General features: G+C 48.9%; 1 protein-coding gene across 1 annotated transcript; it reads left to right on the plus strand.

Moving 5' to 3' along the window:
• Positions 1-12,573: 12,573 nt before the first annotated feature.
• Positions 12,574-16,886, plus strand: LOC119266945 (protein IWS1 homolog 1-like). Its single transcript, XM_037548231.1, has 11 exons — positions 12,574-12,719; positions 12,792-13,362; positions 13,952-14,071; positions 14,801-15,021; positions 15,138-15,267; positions 15,384-15,446; positions 15,540-15,617; positions 15,705-15,796; positions 15,931-15,993; positions 16,098-16,248; positions 16,358-16,886. The coding sequence occupies exons 1-11, from the start codon at positions 12,712-12,714 to the stop codon at positions 16,454-16,456; spliced, it is 1,596 nt and encodes a 531-aa protein (XP_037404128.1). The 5' UTR covers positions 12,574-12,711; the 3' UTR covers positions 16,457-16,886.
• The last annotated feature ends 204 nt before the right edge of the window (positions 16,887-17,090 follow it).

A 17,090-nucleotide genomic window follows, 5' to 3' on the forward strand; every position in this document is an offset into this window, starting at 1 on the left:
CTGCTTGGTACCCTACTCAACATGCCAGAGAGGACCAAAGATGGGCCGAAAGCAAGGGCAGACTTGAAATCAATGGGCATCAGGCAGGAGCTTCACGCTAATGATGATGATGATGATGATGATGATGATGATGATGATGATGATAAGGCGAAGCAGGACACAGAAAGTCGTCGCAAAGGCAAAAAGGCTAAGAAGACCGGAAATGACTACCCTCCCGCGTGCTTCACTCTAAGTCAGGAGGAGATCGAGCAGTTTTTCACCTGCCTCCTAGGAGTAAAACTTCCTTACGGTTACGCGGGGAAGATAAGCAGATACCTAGACCCAGCGAAGCAGAAGTTCAACGGGATGAAGTCTCACGACTGTCACGTGCTGATGACGCAGATACTTCCAGTTGCAATCCATGGGATCATGGACGCACACGTCCGTGAAACGCTATTTGGCCTATGCAACTTTTTCGACGTCATCTCTCGGAAGTCGATTGGCGTGAGGCAACTCAGAAGGCTACAGGAAGAGATCGTGGTGATACTATGCGAGCTTGAGATGTACTTCCCGCCCGCATTCTTCGACGTTATGGTGCATGTGTTGGTCCATATCGTGGAGGATATCATCCAACTCGGGCCGACGTTCCTGCACAACATGATGCCGTTCGAAAGGATGAATGGTGTCATCAAAGGATACGTTCGCAACATGTCACGTCCAGAGGGAAGTATAGCCAGGGGCTTTCTGACCGAAGAGTGCATCTCCTACTGCACGAATTATCTAGGCATCGAGAACCTCGTTGGTCTGCCCGTCAACAGGCACCTCGGCAGGCTCACTGGATGGGGTCACCGTGAGGGTCGCCGCGAAATGCATGTCGACTTCGAGGGTCGACTCGCCGACTTTGAAAGAGCAAACCTAGTCGCGCTACAACACATAGACGTGGTCGGTCCTTGGGTGGTAGAGCACAAAACCTTTATTGAGAAGACGTACAATGACCGAGGCCAACAGAGGACGGACGGAGATATACTCAAAGAGCACAACTCATGTTTCACGCGTTGGTTCAAGCAGAAGCTTCTGTCGTACCCTTTACATGAGGATTCTTCCGCGGAAGAACAACTCATATTCGCCTTGTCATAGGGCGCCGAGCACAACCTAATGACCTATGAGGCGTACGATATCAACGGCTACACATTCTACACCGAGGACAAGGACATGAAGAGCGATGGTTATCAGAACTCCGGGGTAACGATGGAATCCTACACCGATAACGACAAGGACAGATACTACGGAAGGATCGAGGAGATCTGGGAGCTGAGCTACGCTGGAGAGAAGGTCCCGATGTTCCGTGTCAGATGGGCCAAGAGCGTCCTAAAAGAAGACCGGTATTTCACCACCATGGTTATACCCGAAGCCAAATCCAAGACCGCGGGCGCAAACGTCACCGCGAAAAATGAGCCATAGGTACTGGCTTCACAAGTGGACCAATGCTTCTTCATTACCGATCCGTCAAAGCCCGGTCGTGTTGTCGTGAGGAGAGGCAAAAGGAAGATCATCGGAATGGATGGAGTAGCCAATGAGCAAGACTTCGACAAGTACGGCGACCCAAAGATCGAACATGACGACGACGATGAAGTAGCAGCATACACCACAAGAAGAAGCAGTACCACCCTACCTAAAGGACGTCCGTTCCACAGAAGAACTCCATTTGCGAAAAAGAAGGGCAAGAAGATTGTGAACAGATAGCTAGCTAAGATCGATTGTATTTAAATTGTAGCCTTCATTTCTCGATTGTATTTCATGGGCACTTTTTGATATCATGAATATTTTTAAATTTCATGGGCACTTTTTGAATTCATGAGGACACTCGATCTCGATCCCCCTCCATCTCGATCTCGATTCCCCTCCATCTCGATCTCGATTCCCCCTCCATCTCGATCTCGATCCCACCCGCACCCTCCCCCGCTAGCTAGCTCCACCGCCGCCGACGACCCACCGCAACCCTCCCCCGCTCCACCGCCGCCGACGAGCACCCGCCCCCCCGCACCCCTAGGGGGGTTATTACTGTTTTTATAAAAAAATATTACTGTTATGATTTAAACAAGTTTGAACATATTTAAACACAAATAAATATCAAACAAGATTTAAAATGCATAAAAAAATATTGGGGAGCCTGGGAATTGAACCCAGGACCTCCTGGTGTGTGTGCTGCGTATTGACCAGTCGGGCTAGTGGGCTGGGTCTGTTGTAGATAGGGTTAGGTTGTATATAACCTGACAAGTCGGGCTAGATTAAATTACTTATGGCGCACCCCTCGGTGGTGCGCCATTGCTATGGATGTACTTATGGCGCACCCCTGGGTGGTGCGCCATTGCTAAGCCTCCCCCCGCACTAAAATCCCCAATCTCCATTTCTCTCTAATCCCTCCCCTGCCTCGTCTCACCCGCGCCTGACCACCACCGCCCACCACTTCCCCCGTGCTCGCCGTCCCCGGCCGTGCTCGCTTCCCCCGCCGCACCCGACCACCTCCCTCACCGTCCCCCCTTCGCTCGCGCCCGTGCCCTCGCCGTCCCCCTTCCCCCGCGGCCCCGCCTGCGTCAACCTCCCTCCCGAGCGCGACAGCTAGGGTTCCTAGCCGCCGCCACCGCTACTGGCCCCGGCCCGCTCCAACGACCCCCGCGCCCGCTCCACACCCGCTCCGGCTCCCCTCGCAGCCATCCCCAAGGTGAGCTATCTGGGCTAGCTAGGGTTCACCGCAAGCAAAGAAAGAGAGGAAGAAATCCCCCCATCCCCCCTGCCCCTTTGCTGAATGTCGATGGAATCAAATTTGCTGCCCCGCAGGTGAAGGAGGACGGTGCTTTCCTGCCGTGGCTGCGGAGCAAGGCCGGGTCCGCCATCTCGTCGGCGCTGCGCATCGGGACCTCGCCGCTGGGAAGGTCTGTTCTTGGCTACTGTCGATTTGGTACATAGAGCAGAGTAGAGCAGTAACAATGTCCTTGTTCGTATCGCAGCCGATCCAGGAGGGGGACTGCACCGGATCCGCCATCGCCGAGGAGCCGCACAGCACCGGATCCACCTTCTCCTCTTCCTCGGGTCGCCGTCGTCTTCCTCAACTCCGGCCACCTCAACTCCGGTCTCCGCTCCACCTCTGCTCCGTGGTTCAGTACACTAATCCTATTGTCTTTGACTACTTGATTTAACTTGTTGTACTTCCCACTACAAGTTGATTTACTGAATATGCTACTCTAGTTCCCGGAGCTGGGTTTCTATTTGTGTGTTTGGTATATAGTTTCTAGTTTGTGCATCACTATAAGAGGAGTGCATTTTTCTAGGTTCTCTCACAATCTCCATATGTTAGTTTGTTATCTTTTATACTTACAGTACAACAGGTTAACAGTTTGAAAGCCAGACAGCGAGGCTTTCTAGTGTATGGTCCTAACACACAACAATTTAATTAGTTGAGGTTCACGCTAGACAAACTTGTGCCAGCTAAGAAAAAATAGAGTTCTACATTAACTTGTCTGCCAGCTGGAGCAAGAAGCCTGAACTAGTTTTCCTTAGCTATCGCCTCATTTAGAAAATATTGGACAAGATCCCAAGAGACTTGGAGATATGTACAAGATCAGTAAGATAATAGCTTGCTGTTTAAGCATCGTTGCAGTCAAACTCTGGAATATTTACAACGAAAATGACCAAAGGTATGGCCAGTGCCATCAGGAAATCACAGGTGAACCAATGCATCATAGTGGAACACTAAACTGACAATTCCATCATATGTATCACCAATCTTCTTGATTAGTGATTATCTGAATTAGTTTGTAAACTGTAGAGGTGGTTAGGCTCTGGTTAAAAATAAAAACAATAATAGAAGTTTTGTATTTTCTAAGTAAAAAAACCCCACATATGCACCAGAGTAGACCTATGCATCAGAACCAAAGTAGACCTAGCTCTGCATTAGTTGTTTTGTGCTTCAAGTGTCCCAGTCAAGGACAAACTGAGTGGTTGCAAAATAATATTATGTGGTCAATGTGCATTAGTTCTGAACTGGTCAACCATGAATTGGGATGATAATGTTATTTTTCCTTCTTAACAGAATGGTGTCATAATCAGAACAAAGCTGCTGCAAATGCATACTTTTTTTACAAGTGCATCTGCACCTTCTGATCCATTTAGAGTTATCTGCACCCTCTGATTTTTGTCCATATGAAAGCAGAGGACCATATGGTCTGTGGCTGGGTTTTGTCTCCGACCATTATGTCATGATGATTTTACAGGTACCCTGAGAGGCCCTTGAGTTTGCCGGAATGTCGATTAACTTCCGTTTCGGCAAATTCGGGTACTCCATATGTCTTATTTTCAGCAAAGGTCATGCTGAAATTTTCCGTGAATTTTAGCATGACTTTGCTAAAAAACGGACATATGAGGTACTTGCTACTAATGCATGGGCCGGGGTATCTTAGTACTTAGTTAAGTAGGATCAACTGCCCCTTTATTCTTGCTGCATTAAACCATAGGTGGCAATAGAGCCAAGTGATTAGTGCCAAGTGATTAGGCCCAACCTAGGGTGTCTCGGCATCGATAAACCCTAAATGATGAAAACTTAACTTGGCTGCCCCGGATGCCTCGGTGTCGATGAGAACCTAAATGATGTACGCTTAGGCTTTTAGGGTGCCTCAGCGTCGACAAACCCTAAATGATGAAAGCTTAGGCTTTTAGGGTGCCTCGGTGTCGACAAACCCTAAATGATGAGACCATGATCTTGTTCCTTGACAATAACCAACTTTTTGACCAAACTTTTTTCCTATTTAGAGCGAAACATGGCCCACAATGATGAGGCCTGTGGTTCGGGCGGCAAGAAATTCTGGGAGCTGTCCCAGGAGATGGAGGAACAACCTCACCGCTATGAGGACGCCGCGGAAGACACCGATCCTGATTACACAACCCCTAGTGGCGTCGGGGATGAAACCACTGATGGTGCCGCCGAGGATGCCACCACTGATGATGGCGGCGCACACACAGATGGCAGCCAACCGAAGAAGCAAAGGAAGGACCGGCGCCCGAATGCGCTCCGCACCCTCAAGGAGGAATTCACTCAAGTGGACTCCGACAGGAATCCAACGGAGCCCAAACATATAGTCAAGGGGTACTCGCTTCAGCTCGGGTGCATTCTCCGGAGCACCGTCTTGATCAACACCGAGAACCTTAGGCATAAGGACCGAGGGAATTTGTGCAACCTCCTCTTCACGAAGCTGCACGAACGATACAAGTTCCCCGCCGAATTTGAAAACACACGCCTCTCAGGGAATAAAGTGAACAGTGCCGCCCTCACGAAGATGAGCACGGCCCTGTCTACTTGGAAAAGCGCGGTGAAGAGAATGATTGATAAAGGTGATAGTTATGAGAAGATCAAGGCGAAATATCCTTTGATGAGCGAAGATGAGTACAAGGAGTTCAAGATCAAGTGCGAGAGGAGTGCAACCTCCGAATCAAGTCAGTGGGGGAAAGAAATGCGGGAGTTGAACTTACGGGAACACAAACTTGGTCCCGGCGGTTACAGAGTGGCGGAGCCTATATGGGACAAGGAGGACGCGGAGCGTGCTGAGCAAGGCCTACCGCCCCGCTTCGAGAAATACAGCGGTGACAAGCAGACCAGGAACTATGTCAGGGCCCGGTACAAGGAGGACCCGATAACAAAGGAGCTTACCACGGATCCAAAGACCAAGGCGCTTGAGCTTCTTCTGGTAAGGAATACACCCCCACGTAATTAGCTCCATATGGTTGCACTCTAATTAATCCCCAATATTTCTAAATGGTTCACGTTCCTTTCGCAGGAAACTGAAAGCAGTAGCGCGGGGTCGTCTAAGAGCTCCCTTTTCGACACCCCTTTAAATAGGGCGTTAAACATAATGAAAAACAAGGATAAGCTCACTAAGCCGACATCAGCTGGTCGTGTGGCCGGCAAAGGCTTGTCCACAAAATGGGGGTCATACTATACCGCTGGTGTGCGGAAGGAGAAAAAGACCAGCTCGGAAAGCCAGACGCGCGAAGTTGAAGAACTCAAGGCACAAGTGGCACGGATTCCGGAGCTTGTCCAAGAGCAAGTGCAACAACAACTTGGAACGACGCTCAATGCCATGGTGCCTACGTTGATTCATGGGCTGACGACGTGGATTGCGGGCGGCCAACAGGGGCCTCCCCCGATTCCCAGCTTCACGGCCAGCAACTCGCACAGCGCGCAGGCGGCGCCATTGGTGTCTCCGGCAGCGGCGCCATTGATGTCTCCGGCGGAGGCGGTATTCGTGTCTCCGGCGCCGGCACGGGCATTGGAGCTTAATGCACCCGGGTGTATGCCGGCCGGCACCTCGCCAGCAAGCGCCCGCTCCGTCAGTTGCACGCCCGCCGTTGGCGGTGCCTCGACATTAGCCGAGCTCGACGGCATCACGGTAACCAAGCCTCTCGGCCGATGACTTCATCTCCTTGCCTTTGACTGGGCATCCCTGACGCCCTGTACGTGTTTTCGCAGGGCACCACCGACGTTCCTTGCACTCTTCTGCATTTCGTGGGCGCCGAGTTGGTCGATGTCGCCAAGGGCAGAATCGTTCAACCGGGCAACCCCATGTTGCATGGTAATCCGATGTCACCCACAATGTATAGGGTTGAAGTGGTTCGGGTGCTGCCAGGCTGCGACGAGCTGTTACCTCCGATTCGACCTGCTAGGGCCGACGAAGAAGATGCGATGACCCTCAACACCTGCGTAAACTGGCCCCTGCTTTGGCCGAAGAGCCAGATTCGTTTGGGGGCGGGGGACACCACCCCACAGACAAGACCGCCAGTCGTGCCGATGCCAAGCCATGGCAAGAACGCCGCAACGCTACCGGACCTGCTGGACATCCCTATGGCACAGGATCCGGACAGCCCTATGGCACAGGATCCGGACGGCGACGACAACGACGACGGTACATTTACCAAAGTTGATAAGTACTTTGCCGAACATGGGTACGCTGACGAGTTCTGCGGGCCTCTTTCTCAAGAACCCAACCAAGACGACCGCGATCTAGCTGGTACGGCGGATAAATCCAATTGCAACAGGCGTCGTCTGGCGTTCAGTTCTCAGGACACGCCTCCAGCTCCTGCCTTCACCGAGCCTCAGATATCTGAGGTGCGAAATATTATCAGCCCCAACACGCTCAAGAAGGTGGTCTGTGAGCAGAACTCGGTCCCATTACAGGAGATCAAGAAGAAGGGACGGAAACAAAAGACTAACAAGGGCGCCGGTGCGAGCCAGCCGGCACCGAGTTCGATCCGTGCTCAGGACGGGCCACCTTCACCTAAGGATATCTCGAGGAGGGTGCATGTGGCGGGTAGGGCGATGCTACCGCCAAATATGCTGAATGCTGCAACCGGTGCTATGCGGAGTCTGCACGACAGTGTTCTTTCTTTGGAGAAGCGGCGTCTCAGAGAGAAGGATGTGGCATACCTGGTTTTCGTGGCCAAGGTGCCAGAGGGCAAGGGCTTTGTGAATGGAGACATCGGGGGTACGATCGTCCTGCGGTTTGATGACATCTTTGCTATGTTTAACCTTCATCCGCTGCACTACACCTTCGTTCAGCTATTTTCGCTGAGTATGGAGATGCGGATCATTAGAGACAAGACCCCAGACATCGTGATAGTTGACCCCTTCTACATGCGTGCCAAGCACTTGAGCAGCGCTGGGGACCGCCAAGTTGCGAGTTCACACCTCGAAGGCGTCATTCTGGCAAACCCAGATAAGGATAACTTCCTTGTGGCTTACTTTCCCGAGTAAGTCATCCCTTAACCGCCCTGTAACATATGATTTCTTAGATTTTGATCGTTCTTTTTTTTTTCTAACATTCCGTGTTCTGTGCAGTGACACACATTGCACACTCATCCTCTTAAGCCCGAAATATTCCATGGCCACGTATTTAGACCCGAACCGTAACTCCAAGATAGACTACACAAATGTCAAGAAAGTTCTTGATGATGTTCTCCCCGCCTACGCCAAATCTGGAGGCACCTTCACCAGGGCAGTTCGTAAGTACGGCAAGCACATGTTCTCACACAATACGAAGTTCTGCTGCGTCAAGCAGCCGCCTGGCGGTCAGAAGGATGCCTACTACGCCCTCCATCACATGCGGGCGATCGTAAGGGACCATTATCAACTTCTGCTACCAGATAATCTCAAAGATTGGGCCGCGAGCTTGTCGGCAGTCCAGGACGCGGACCTCAGACAAGAATTCTTTCGCATCCAGTCGGAGTTTGCGGACATCATCCATCAAGATGTCCTTCATACCTCGGGGCAGTTCTTCCTCAGATATCAACCGTCCAACAGTGAGATAGATGAAATGCTACAAATGCAGGGTGACAACGACCGTGATTTCATGACCATCACGACAGACGGCGGCTTCATCCACGTTCGTGTCTGATGAGTCGAGTCGAAAGTAGTGATGTGTAGTTTTGAAACATTGATTGGCTCATGTTGTAATTATACTTTAATGAATTCATATGTCTCTTTGGTTTGGACAGTCGTTCAACTTAGATGTAATCGATGCTATTTATTAGTAGGACCATGAATCGTGCTATTAATGTCTTGCTTTTCTCTTCCGATCCTTTTGTTGCATACTTACATATTGCTTATGTATTGTCTGTTGTTTGGCTTGTGCATAGAGATGTCGTCGTATGTCGTGTACAAGGGTAAGGTTTCCGGAGTCTACGACGACTGGGAGGAGTGTCGGAGATAGGTTCACCGTTTCAGCGGTAATAGTTACAAAGGGTACACCACTAGGGCGGAGGCCGAATCTAGATACGCCCGCTATCTAGCGGGAGAGAGGAGGGAGCGTTGGAGGAACCGGATGAAGACCAGTTTGATCGCAATGATGCTCATCGTGATGACCACAGCTCTCTTCTATGTGATGGTAGTTTAGATGATCGATGTCAACTTGTAATGTGAAGACAAACTCGATACTCGCGGTCTTGAGACTTGTAATGTTTTATCTTTGTTCGGTCTTTTGAATTCGGAGACTAATATGATGAATTGTATTCGGAGACTAATATGATAAATTGTATTCGGAGACTAATCTTGTATTGTATTCGATGAATCTGATGTTGCTGTGTGCTGCTGTCTATATTCTGTCTAATAATATATTTTATATTCTGTCTAATAATATATTTTGTAACCTGCGCAAAAATCAGAAAAGGAAAAAACAAAAAACAACAAATATTCATACTAATGGCGCATCACCACCAGGTGCGCCATTAGTATGCCAAAGGATACTAATGGCGCATCAACAGAGAATGCGCCATTAGTATGACAAAGCCATGCTTACGTATGCCCCCCGGGAGGCACACTAATGGCGCATGCTATTACATACTAATGGCGCACTAGTTGGTGCGCCATTAGTATACCAGATACTAATGGCGCACCTCTGGTGCGCCATTAGTAAGATATACTAGTGGCATGCTACTAATGGCGCACTGGTAATGTGCCATTAGTAGGCAAAACCAGTGCGCCACTAGTAGGCTTTTTCCTAGTAGTGTGATCTCCATCATCGTGTCTTCATGAAGTTGTCACGTCAACTATTACTTCTACTACTATGGCTAACGGTTTAGCAATAAAGTAAGACAACTCCTATGGCTCCTGCCAGTTGTCATACTCATCGACATGCAAGTCGTGATTCCTATTACAAGAACATGATCAATCTCATACATCACATATATCATTCATCACAATCTTCTTTTGGCCATATCACATCAAAGGCATATGCTGCAAAAACAAATTAGACGTCCTTTAATTGTTGTTGCATGTTTTACGTGGCTGCAATAGGGTTCTAGCAAGAACGTTTCTTACCTACGTCAAAACCACAACGTGATATGCCAATTTTTATTTACCCCTCATAAGGACCCTTTCAATCAAATCCGATCCGACTAAAGTGGGAGAGGTAGACACCCGCTAGCCACCTTATGCAACTAGTGCATGTCAGTCCGTGGAACCTGTCTCACATAAGCGTACGTGTAAGGTCGGTCCGGGCCGCTTCATCCCACAATGCCGTCGAATCAAGATAAGACTAGTAATGGCAAGTAAATTGACACTATCGACACCCACAACTGCTTTGTGTTCTACTCGTGCATAGAAACTACGCATAAACCTAGCTCTGATACCACTGTTGGAGAACGTTGCAGAAAATAAAAATTTTCTACGCTTCACCAAGATCAATCTATGGAGTCATCTAGCAACGAGAGAGAGGAGCGCATCTACACCCTTGTAGATCATGAGCAGAAGCGTTCAAGAGAACGGGGATGATGGAGTCGTACTCGCCGTGATCCAAATCACCGATGACCAAGTGCCGAACGGACGGCACCTCCGCATTCAACACACGTATGGTTGGGGAAGACGTCTCCTCCTTCTTGATCCAGCAAGAGGGAAGGAGAGGTTGATGGAGATCCAGCAGCACGACAGCGTGGTGGTGGATGCAGCGAGGATCTCGGCAGGGCTTCGCCAAGCTCAGCGAGAGAGAGAGGTGTTACGGGAGGGAGAGGGAGGCGCCAGGGGATAGGGTGCGGCTGCCCTCCCTCCCCCCTCTTTATATAGGCCCCTAGGGGGCGCCGGCCCTAGGATATGCATCTCCAAGGGGGGGCGGCCAAGAGGGGTGGCTTGCCCCCTAAGCCAAGTGGGGCGCCCCCACCCCTAGGGTTTCCCAACCCTAGGCGCAGGGGAGGCCCAAGGGGCGGCGCACTAGCCCATCAGGGGCTGGTTCCCCTTCCACTTCAGCCCATGGGGCCCTCCGGGATAGGTGGCCCCACCCGGTGGACCCCCGGGACCCTTACGGTGGTCCTGGTACATTACGATTAACCCCACAACTTTCCCGATGGCCGAAACTCGACTTCCTATATATAAATCGTTACCTCCGGACCAATCCGGAACTCCTCGTGACGTCCGGGATCTCATCCGGGACTCCGAACAACTTTCGGGTTACTGCATACTAATATCTCCACAACCCTAGCGTCACCGAACCTTAAGTGTGTAGACCCTACGGGTTCGGGAGACATGCAGACATGACCGAGACGACTCTCCGGTCAATAACCAACAGCGGAATCTGGATACCCATGTTGGCTCCCACATACTCCTCGATGATCTCATCGGATGAACCACGATGTCGAGGATTCAAGTAATCATGTATACAATTCCCTTTGTCAATCGGTACGTTACTTGCCCGAGATTCGATCGTCGGTATCCCAATACCTCGTTTAATCTCGTTACCGGCAAGTCACTTTACTCGTACCGTAATGCATGATCCCATGACCAAACACTTGGTCACACTGAGCTCATTATGATGATGCATTACCGAGTGGGCCCAGAGATACCTCTCCATCATACGAAGTGACAAATCCCAGTCTCGATCCGTGTCAACCCAACAGATACTTTCGAGGATACCTGTAGTATACCTTTATAGTCACCCAGTTACGTTGTGACGTTTGGCACACCCAAAGCATTCCTACGGCATCCGGGAGTTACACGATCTCATGGTCTAAGGAAATGATACTTAACATTGGAAAAGTTTTAGCAAACGAACTACATGATCTTGTGCTAGGCTTAGGATTGGGTCTTGTCCATCACATCATTCTCCTAATGATGTGATCCCGTTATCAATGGCATCTAATGTCCATAGTCAGGAAACATGACTATCTGTTGATCAACGAGCTAGTCAACTAGAGGCTCACTAGGGACATGTTGTGGTCTATGTATTCACACATATATTACGATTTCTGGATGAACAATAGACAATTATCATGAACAAGGAAATATAATAATAATCATTTTATTATTGCCTCTAGGGCATATTTCCAACAACTACCATCTTGCATCTACGATATAAGCAACATATATCACAACTAGCTACAAAATCCGTTGTGTTCATCACTATTACCACCGTAGCATTGCTACAAATCCATCACCGATAGCTACCACAACAACACAATCTCACAGATCGGCACACGAATCAACCCTACCATGCTACAAGATGCATACAAATCAAACCCTACCACACGCTTGAACATCAAACCCTATCACACGCTCTCAGATCTAACTACAAAGGACATAGAGAAGGGGGTGATTGAACTCAGAGAGACCATGGCTGCAGCTCGAAGGAGACGCAGGAACGGTCGGAGAAGATGAGGACACGAGTCGCCGCCGCCGTGGACTGCCGGCCGGAGAAGGAGCGCCGCTTACCTGCTCGTTGGTGCCGATGCACGTGAGTCTCGGCGGCGAGGCAAAGTGGGCGCCTGAATCGGTGGGAAGTGAGCCGCAATCCTCCCATCAAATTTTCGAAGACGCCCGCGAGCTCGCGCCATCTTCATGGTCGCACGAGCTCAGTGCCGTGTTCCCCTCCCCTGCTTCTGCCGAGCCTGGCTCGCTAGAAACTGCCAATTTGGCCGTCCCTAGCGGGCCTGGCTAGAAGGTGCTTTAATGTTCGTGCGATATGGGCCAAACAGTGTATGCTTCCTGCGCGGTCCTTTGTTGGGTCTAATGCCACCTACCAAACACCCAAAGCCCGACACTCAAAGAAAAAAAAAGGCTAAGCCGAAGCCGAGAGGCCGGCCCAGTATTGTCTTCCACCTTCCCCCGATCCTTCTTCGTCTCCAGCTCCTCCTCTCTAATCCATCTCTGTCACGCACTCACACCGAGGCTAGGGTTCCGATCCGCATCTCGCCGCCGACGCCATGGACGAGTAAGTTCCCTCCCCCCCCTCCCCCTCCCCCATCCCCTCCCCCGGCGCTGACCCCCCGATCCCTCGCCGCAGCTTCTTCGACGAGGACGGCGAGCAGCTCATGGACCCCGACGCCCGCTCCCCCTCGCCCGAGCGCGGGGCGCAGCCCTACGACGGCCTCGAGGACGACCTCGACGACGACGGCGCCGACTGGAACCGCGACCGCTCCCCGACCCCCGTGCACGGCGGCGGCGGCGGCGACGACGGGTCCTCCTCCAGGCCCCGGAAGCGCCTCCTCAAGAAGGGCGGGGGCGGGAAGGGCGACGGCGGCGGCGGCATGCCCGCCGACGACCTGGAGGACTGGGGCGAGGACGCGGCGGCGGGGCTGGCGGACGACGACGTGGGCGGGGACCCGGACGCCGACAGGAAGAGGAAGGGGTCCTCGAGCCTCAGGGACCTCGCTAGGGGCGGGGGCAAGGACAAGCATGAGAAGAAGAGGAGGAAGGAGGACGTGGGCATGGTGAGGGAGAAGAGGGGCTCGTCCTCCGGCGGCAAGGGCTCCGGCGGTGGACGCGGGGGTGGGGATAGGGGTGAGGATCAGGATGAAGAGGGGGAGAAGGAGATCCAGGAGCTCTGGAATACCATCGCCGGGGACGGCTCAGAGGTGAGGACCATTGCTTCCAATCTTCTTTCAGTCTGTTGTTCATCACTCTTAATCAGTTGTAGGTGCTTGTATGTTGTAGTAGTAAAGACTTGCGCCTTATACCGGTTTTAGCAGCTCCTGAGCTTGGTTACAAAGGGTTCTTGGATAGTCCAGATTGAAGCGGCGATTCTATTGGTTAAACTGTGGTTAAGTTGATGTTATTTGTATGTTTATTAAATGTGTGTGCTTATTATTGAACCAGTTGTGCTTAGGCAATGCATTTGTTCCGGGTCCATCAAGATTCTGCTGTCATAATTTTGCAAGCAAAGCTCTGTTAGCGATAACTGGGATAGCCTTTGGTTTCTGCTCAGGATATTGAACTGTTCTCCTTGATCCGTTGTTCTGATGATAAGCAGTCGCCAGCCTCTTGTTCTGATGATACTAATTGGAACCACTGTTCAACTGAATTCCATGTGCATAATACCATATTTTTAAATTTTGTTTTGTTTCCTAAGGTCTTACGATAATTGAGTTTGTTTCTGCTCCACGATAGCATCATAGCCTTGGACAAATTAACTGGCTGTGCTAACATTTTTTTCTCATGGAACAGGATGACGAAGAAGGTGTTAGAACCTTAGATGATGATAATTTCATCGATGATACTGGGGTTGACCCAGCTGACCGTTATGACAATGATAATGATGGCCACTCTCCTCGACGTTTTGCACAGGTGTTCATACTTAACTGCTCATATGCCATTGGTAATGCTTTTAGTTTCAGTGTTTAGACAAACTATCGTAATGGTCAAATCAAAGGTTTCTTTAGCTGAAGGTAACTGATTGAGGTGATCATTGTATTTTGACCCTACATCAGTCCAATGGTTTATATGGGCTTTGGCTAAACTTTTTATTTCATATATATCAATGGTTTAGTAAGATGATTTCCAAGCCGGCAAGGTTATGGACTCTCTCAGTGAATAACTACATATAAATATGTCATTCCCTATGATTCACGCAAGGTAACCAATTAAGGTGTTCATTGTGTATTTTGCCCCTACATCAGATCAATGGTTTACATGGGCTTTGGCTAGGGTGTTTTATTTCATATCAATGGTTATCATGGTGACTTCAAAGCCGGCCAGGTTATGGACTTCCTGGGTGAATAACGAAATACACATATGTCATGTGCTATGATTGTCTTAATGGGTGCTGGTATTCAACTAGAAGAATGATGCTAGTATATACCTGTCATGTAATCAGATAACCCTGGGGAATAGATGGTAGTTTTACGGGGTAAAGGGGCCTTTTTGACTGAGCTTTGACACCCTGTCGTATTTTAGCAGTTTCCAATTAAAATTACATGCTTTTACATTTCTTGGGATTTATTACAGAACATTTTGTTGATCCTGTTTGTTTCTTGTTTGCGTAAGCACGATGTGAATTTGTTCTTTTCATTACAGGCAGAGGAAGCTGAAGAGGACGACGAAATTGAGCGGCTCTTTAAGGGTGGTAAGAAGAAGAAGAAGAATGACCGACCACGTGCAGATATTGGTCTTATAGTTGAACAGTTCATTGCTGAGTTTGAAGTAGCCTCTGAAGAAGATGCCAACCTAAATAGGCAACATAAACCAGCCATTAACAAACTCATGAAGCTTCCGCTCCTCATAGAAGTTCTCTCAAAGTAAGATATTCAGATGTAGCCATTCGTAGCATCAGAACTTTCTCTCTGGTGCTAATCTGGTTGCTATCTATTGTAACTAGTTCTAATTCTTATCATTTGTATATGACTATTCACAGGAAGAATCTCCAGCAGGAATTCCTTGATCATGGAATACTCACTCTTCTGAAGAACTGGCTTGAGCCTCTACCTGATGGGAGCATGCCCAATATGAATATTCGATCTGCTGTACTGAAGTTACTATCAGATGTAGGCAAAAACTTTTTTTCCCTTCTGAGACATGGAACCACATTAGTTACAGCATAAGAGCACTGTTATACTTCGGGACCTACTTTCTCATTTAAGATTTGTTTCTGTTTACACAGTTCCCAATTGATCTTGAGCAATTCGACAGAAGAGAGCAGCTCAAGAAAAGTGGCTTGGGAAAGGTATGTCTTCTTAAGGATTGCATTCTGGAAAGTTTTGTTCAGATTATTGGGGGTGTGCTTAACTGCTGACTATATCCCATTATCGATGTCTAGGTTATTATGTTTTTGTCAAAATCTGACGAGGAGACTACTTCCAACAGAAAATTAGCCAAGGAACTGGTTGATAAATGGGTAATTTCTTGTTCTTCCTAATCATTTCTATTTGGTGCTGAAGGTTCATAGTCTTATGTATGACTAACTGTGAATGAACAAATACAGAGTCGACCAATATTCCAAAAGAGCACAAGATTTGAGGATATGAGGGCATATGATGGTGAAAGAGCTCCTTACAGGAGGCCTCAGATGAAGAAGTTAGTACTGCACTTTTCATTGACTGAATGACTGATGATCTATTAGATGGCATATCATCCAAATGGCAACATTCTAATTTGAGTTAGCTGTCCTTATTCTGTATTCTTATTTGTTATGTTTTCTCTCGATTTAGGCCTTCATCAAGTAGTTCTGGAATGGAATCCAGAGACGATGATCTTGATGCTGACTTCTCTCAGTAAGTCTACTCACACATCGTATTTGAGTTACATTTGACATCTGGTGCAGGTCCGCATACTATTCCCCTTTCCTCAATTAATTTTTTCTGTGCTCTGAGTGCAGGCGCAAGTCCGGGCAAAGTGGTTCTAGGCAGCATGCTTCTAGGCCAGAAGCATCACCTTTGGACTTTGTCATTCGTCCACAGTCCAAAATTGACCCCGAACAGATACGGGCTCGTGCTAAGCAACAAGTTCAAGACCAGCGCCGGCTGAAGGTTCTGCCCCCACCTCTAGACTGATTTTTTTCTAGCATATTTTGTAGCTGGCATGTGGTATGTCATGTTGTGGAAGTTAGATCACTAATCCTTCATGTTATGCATGCAGATGAACAAGAAACTGCAGCAGCTGAAAGCGCCAAAGAAGAAAAACCTCCAGGCTTCAAAGCTTAGTGTTGAAGGCCGTGGGATGGTCAAGTACTTGTAAGCTAGACACCCCCGACAGCCTTGCGATGCAGATGATGGTGTGCGCTCAGCAGTGGGCTGCTGAAGCAGTATCAAGCACTCTTCCACCATTGCCATCGGAGGGCAGCAAGATCGGTGGAAATGGAATTGCTTGGCTGATATAGTACTTTCTTGTTCCAAAAGCCTGGCAGGGTACATTGGGCGAGCTTCCGAAAACTAGGTGATTTGGGTTATTTATCAGATGCTCATATATAATACCGTTATTGTGGACGATTACAGCATGGTGCCTTTACTGTACAAATGTTTGTCATGTTTGAGAAGGGCACCTGACTGGGCTGTAAGTTTAACTTGGAACCTTTTGACTGGCTTTTCATACATCTCTACTTGTACTGGAAGGGCCTGATGCATTATAATCGAAACATGGCGCAATAAACAGATTAACTGTGCTTGAATGACTATGGTCATAGATAGTGAAGCTTGGCTAGGATTTTCATGCAACTAGAAAATGTTGTGCTGTACAAACTGTACTTGAATGAAGATTATAACTATAGATATTAGCAAGCAATGTACACAAGGAAAATTAATACTCCCTTCGTCCGGAAATACTTGTCATGAAGATGAATAAAAGGGGATGTATCTAGATGTATTTTAGTTCT

The sequence above is a fragment of the Triticum dicoccoides genome, chromosome 3A (genome assembly GCF_002162155.2).
Source record: "Triticum dicoccoides isolate Atlit2015 ecotype Zavitan chromosome 3A, WEW_v2.0, whole genome shotgun sequence".
Taxonomy (NCBI): domain Eukaryota; kingdom Viridiplantae; phylum Streptophyta; class Magnoliopsida; order Poales; family Poaceae; genus Triticum; species Triticum dicoccoides.

Bases quoted from the DNA above. Each gene is read 5' to 3' on its own strand.
- LOC119266945 (XM_037548231.1), top strand. The intron at 15,022-15,137 runs GTAAGATATTCA...GACTATTCACAG, and splicing joins CTCATAGAAGTTCTCTCAAA to GAAGAATCTCCAGCAGGAAT. The intron at 15,447-15,539 runs GTATGTCTTCTT...ATCGATGTCTAG, and splicing joins AGAAAAGTGGCTTGGGAAAG to GTTATTATGTTTTTGTCAAA.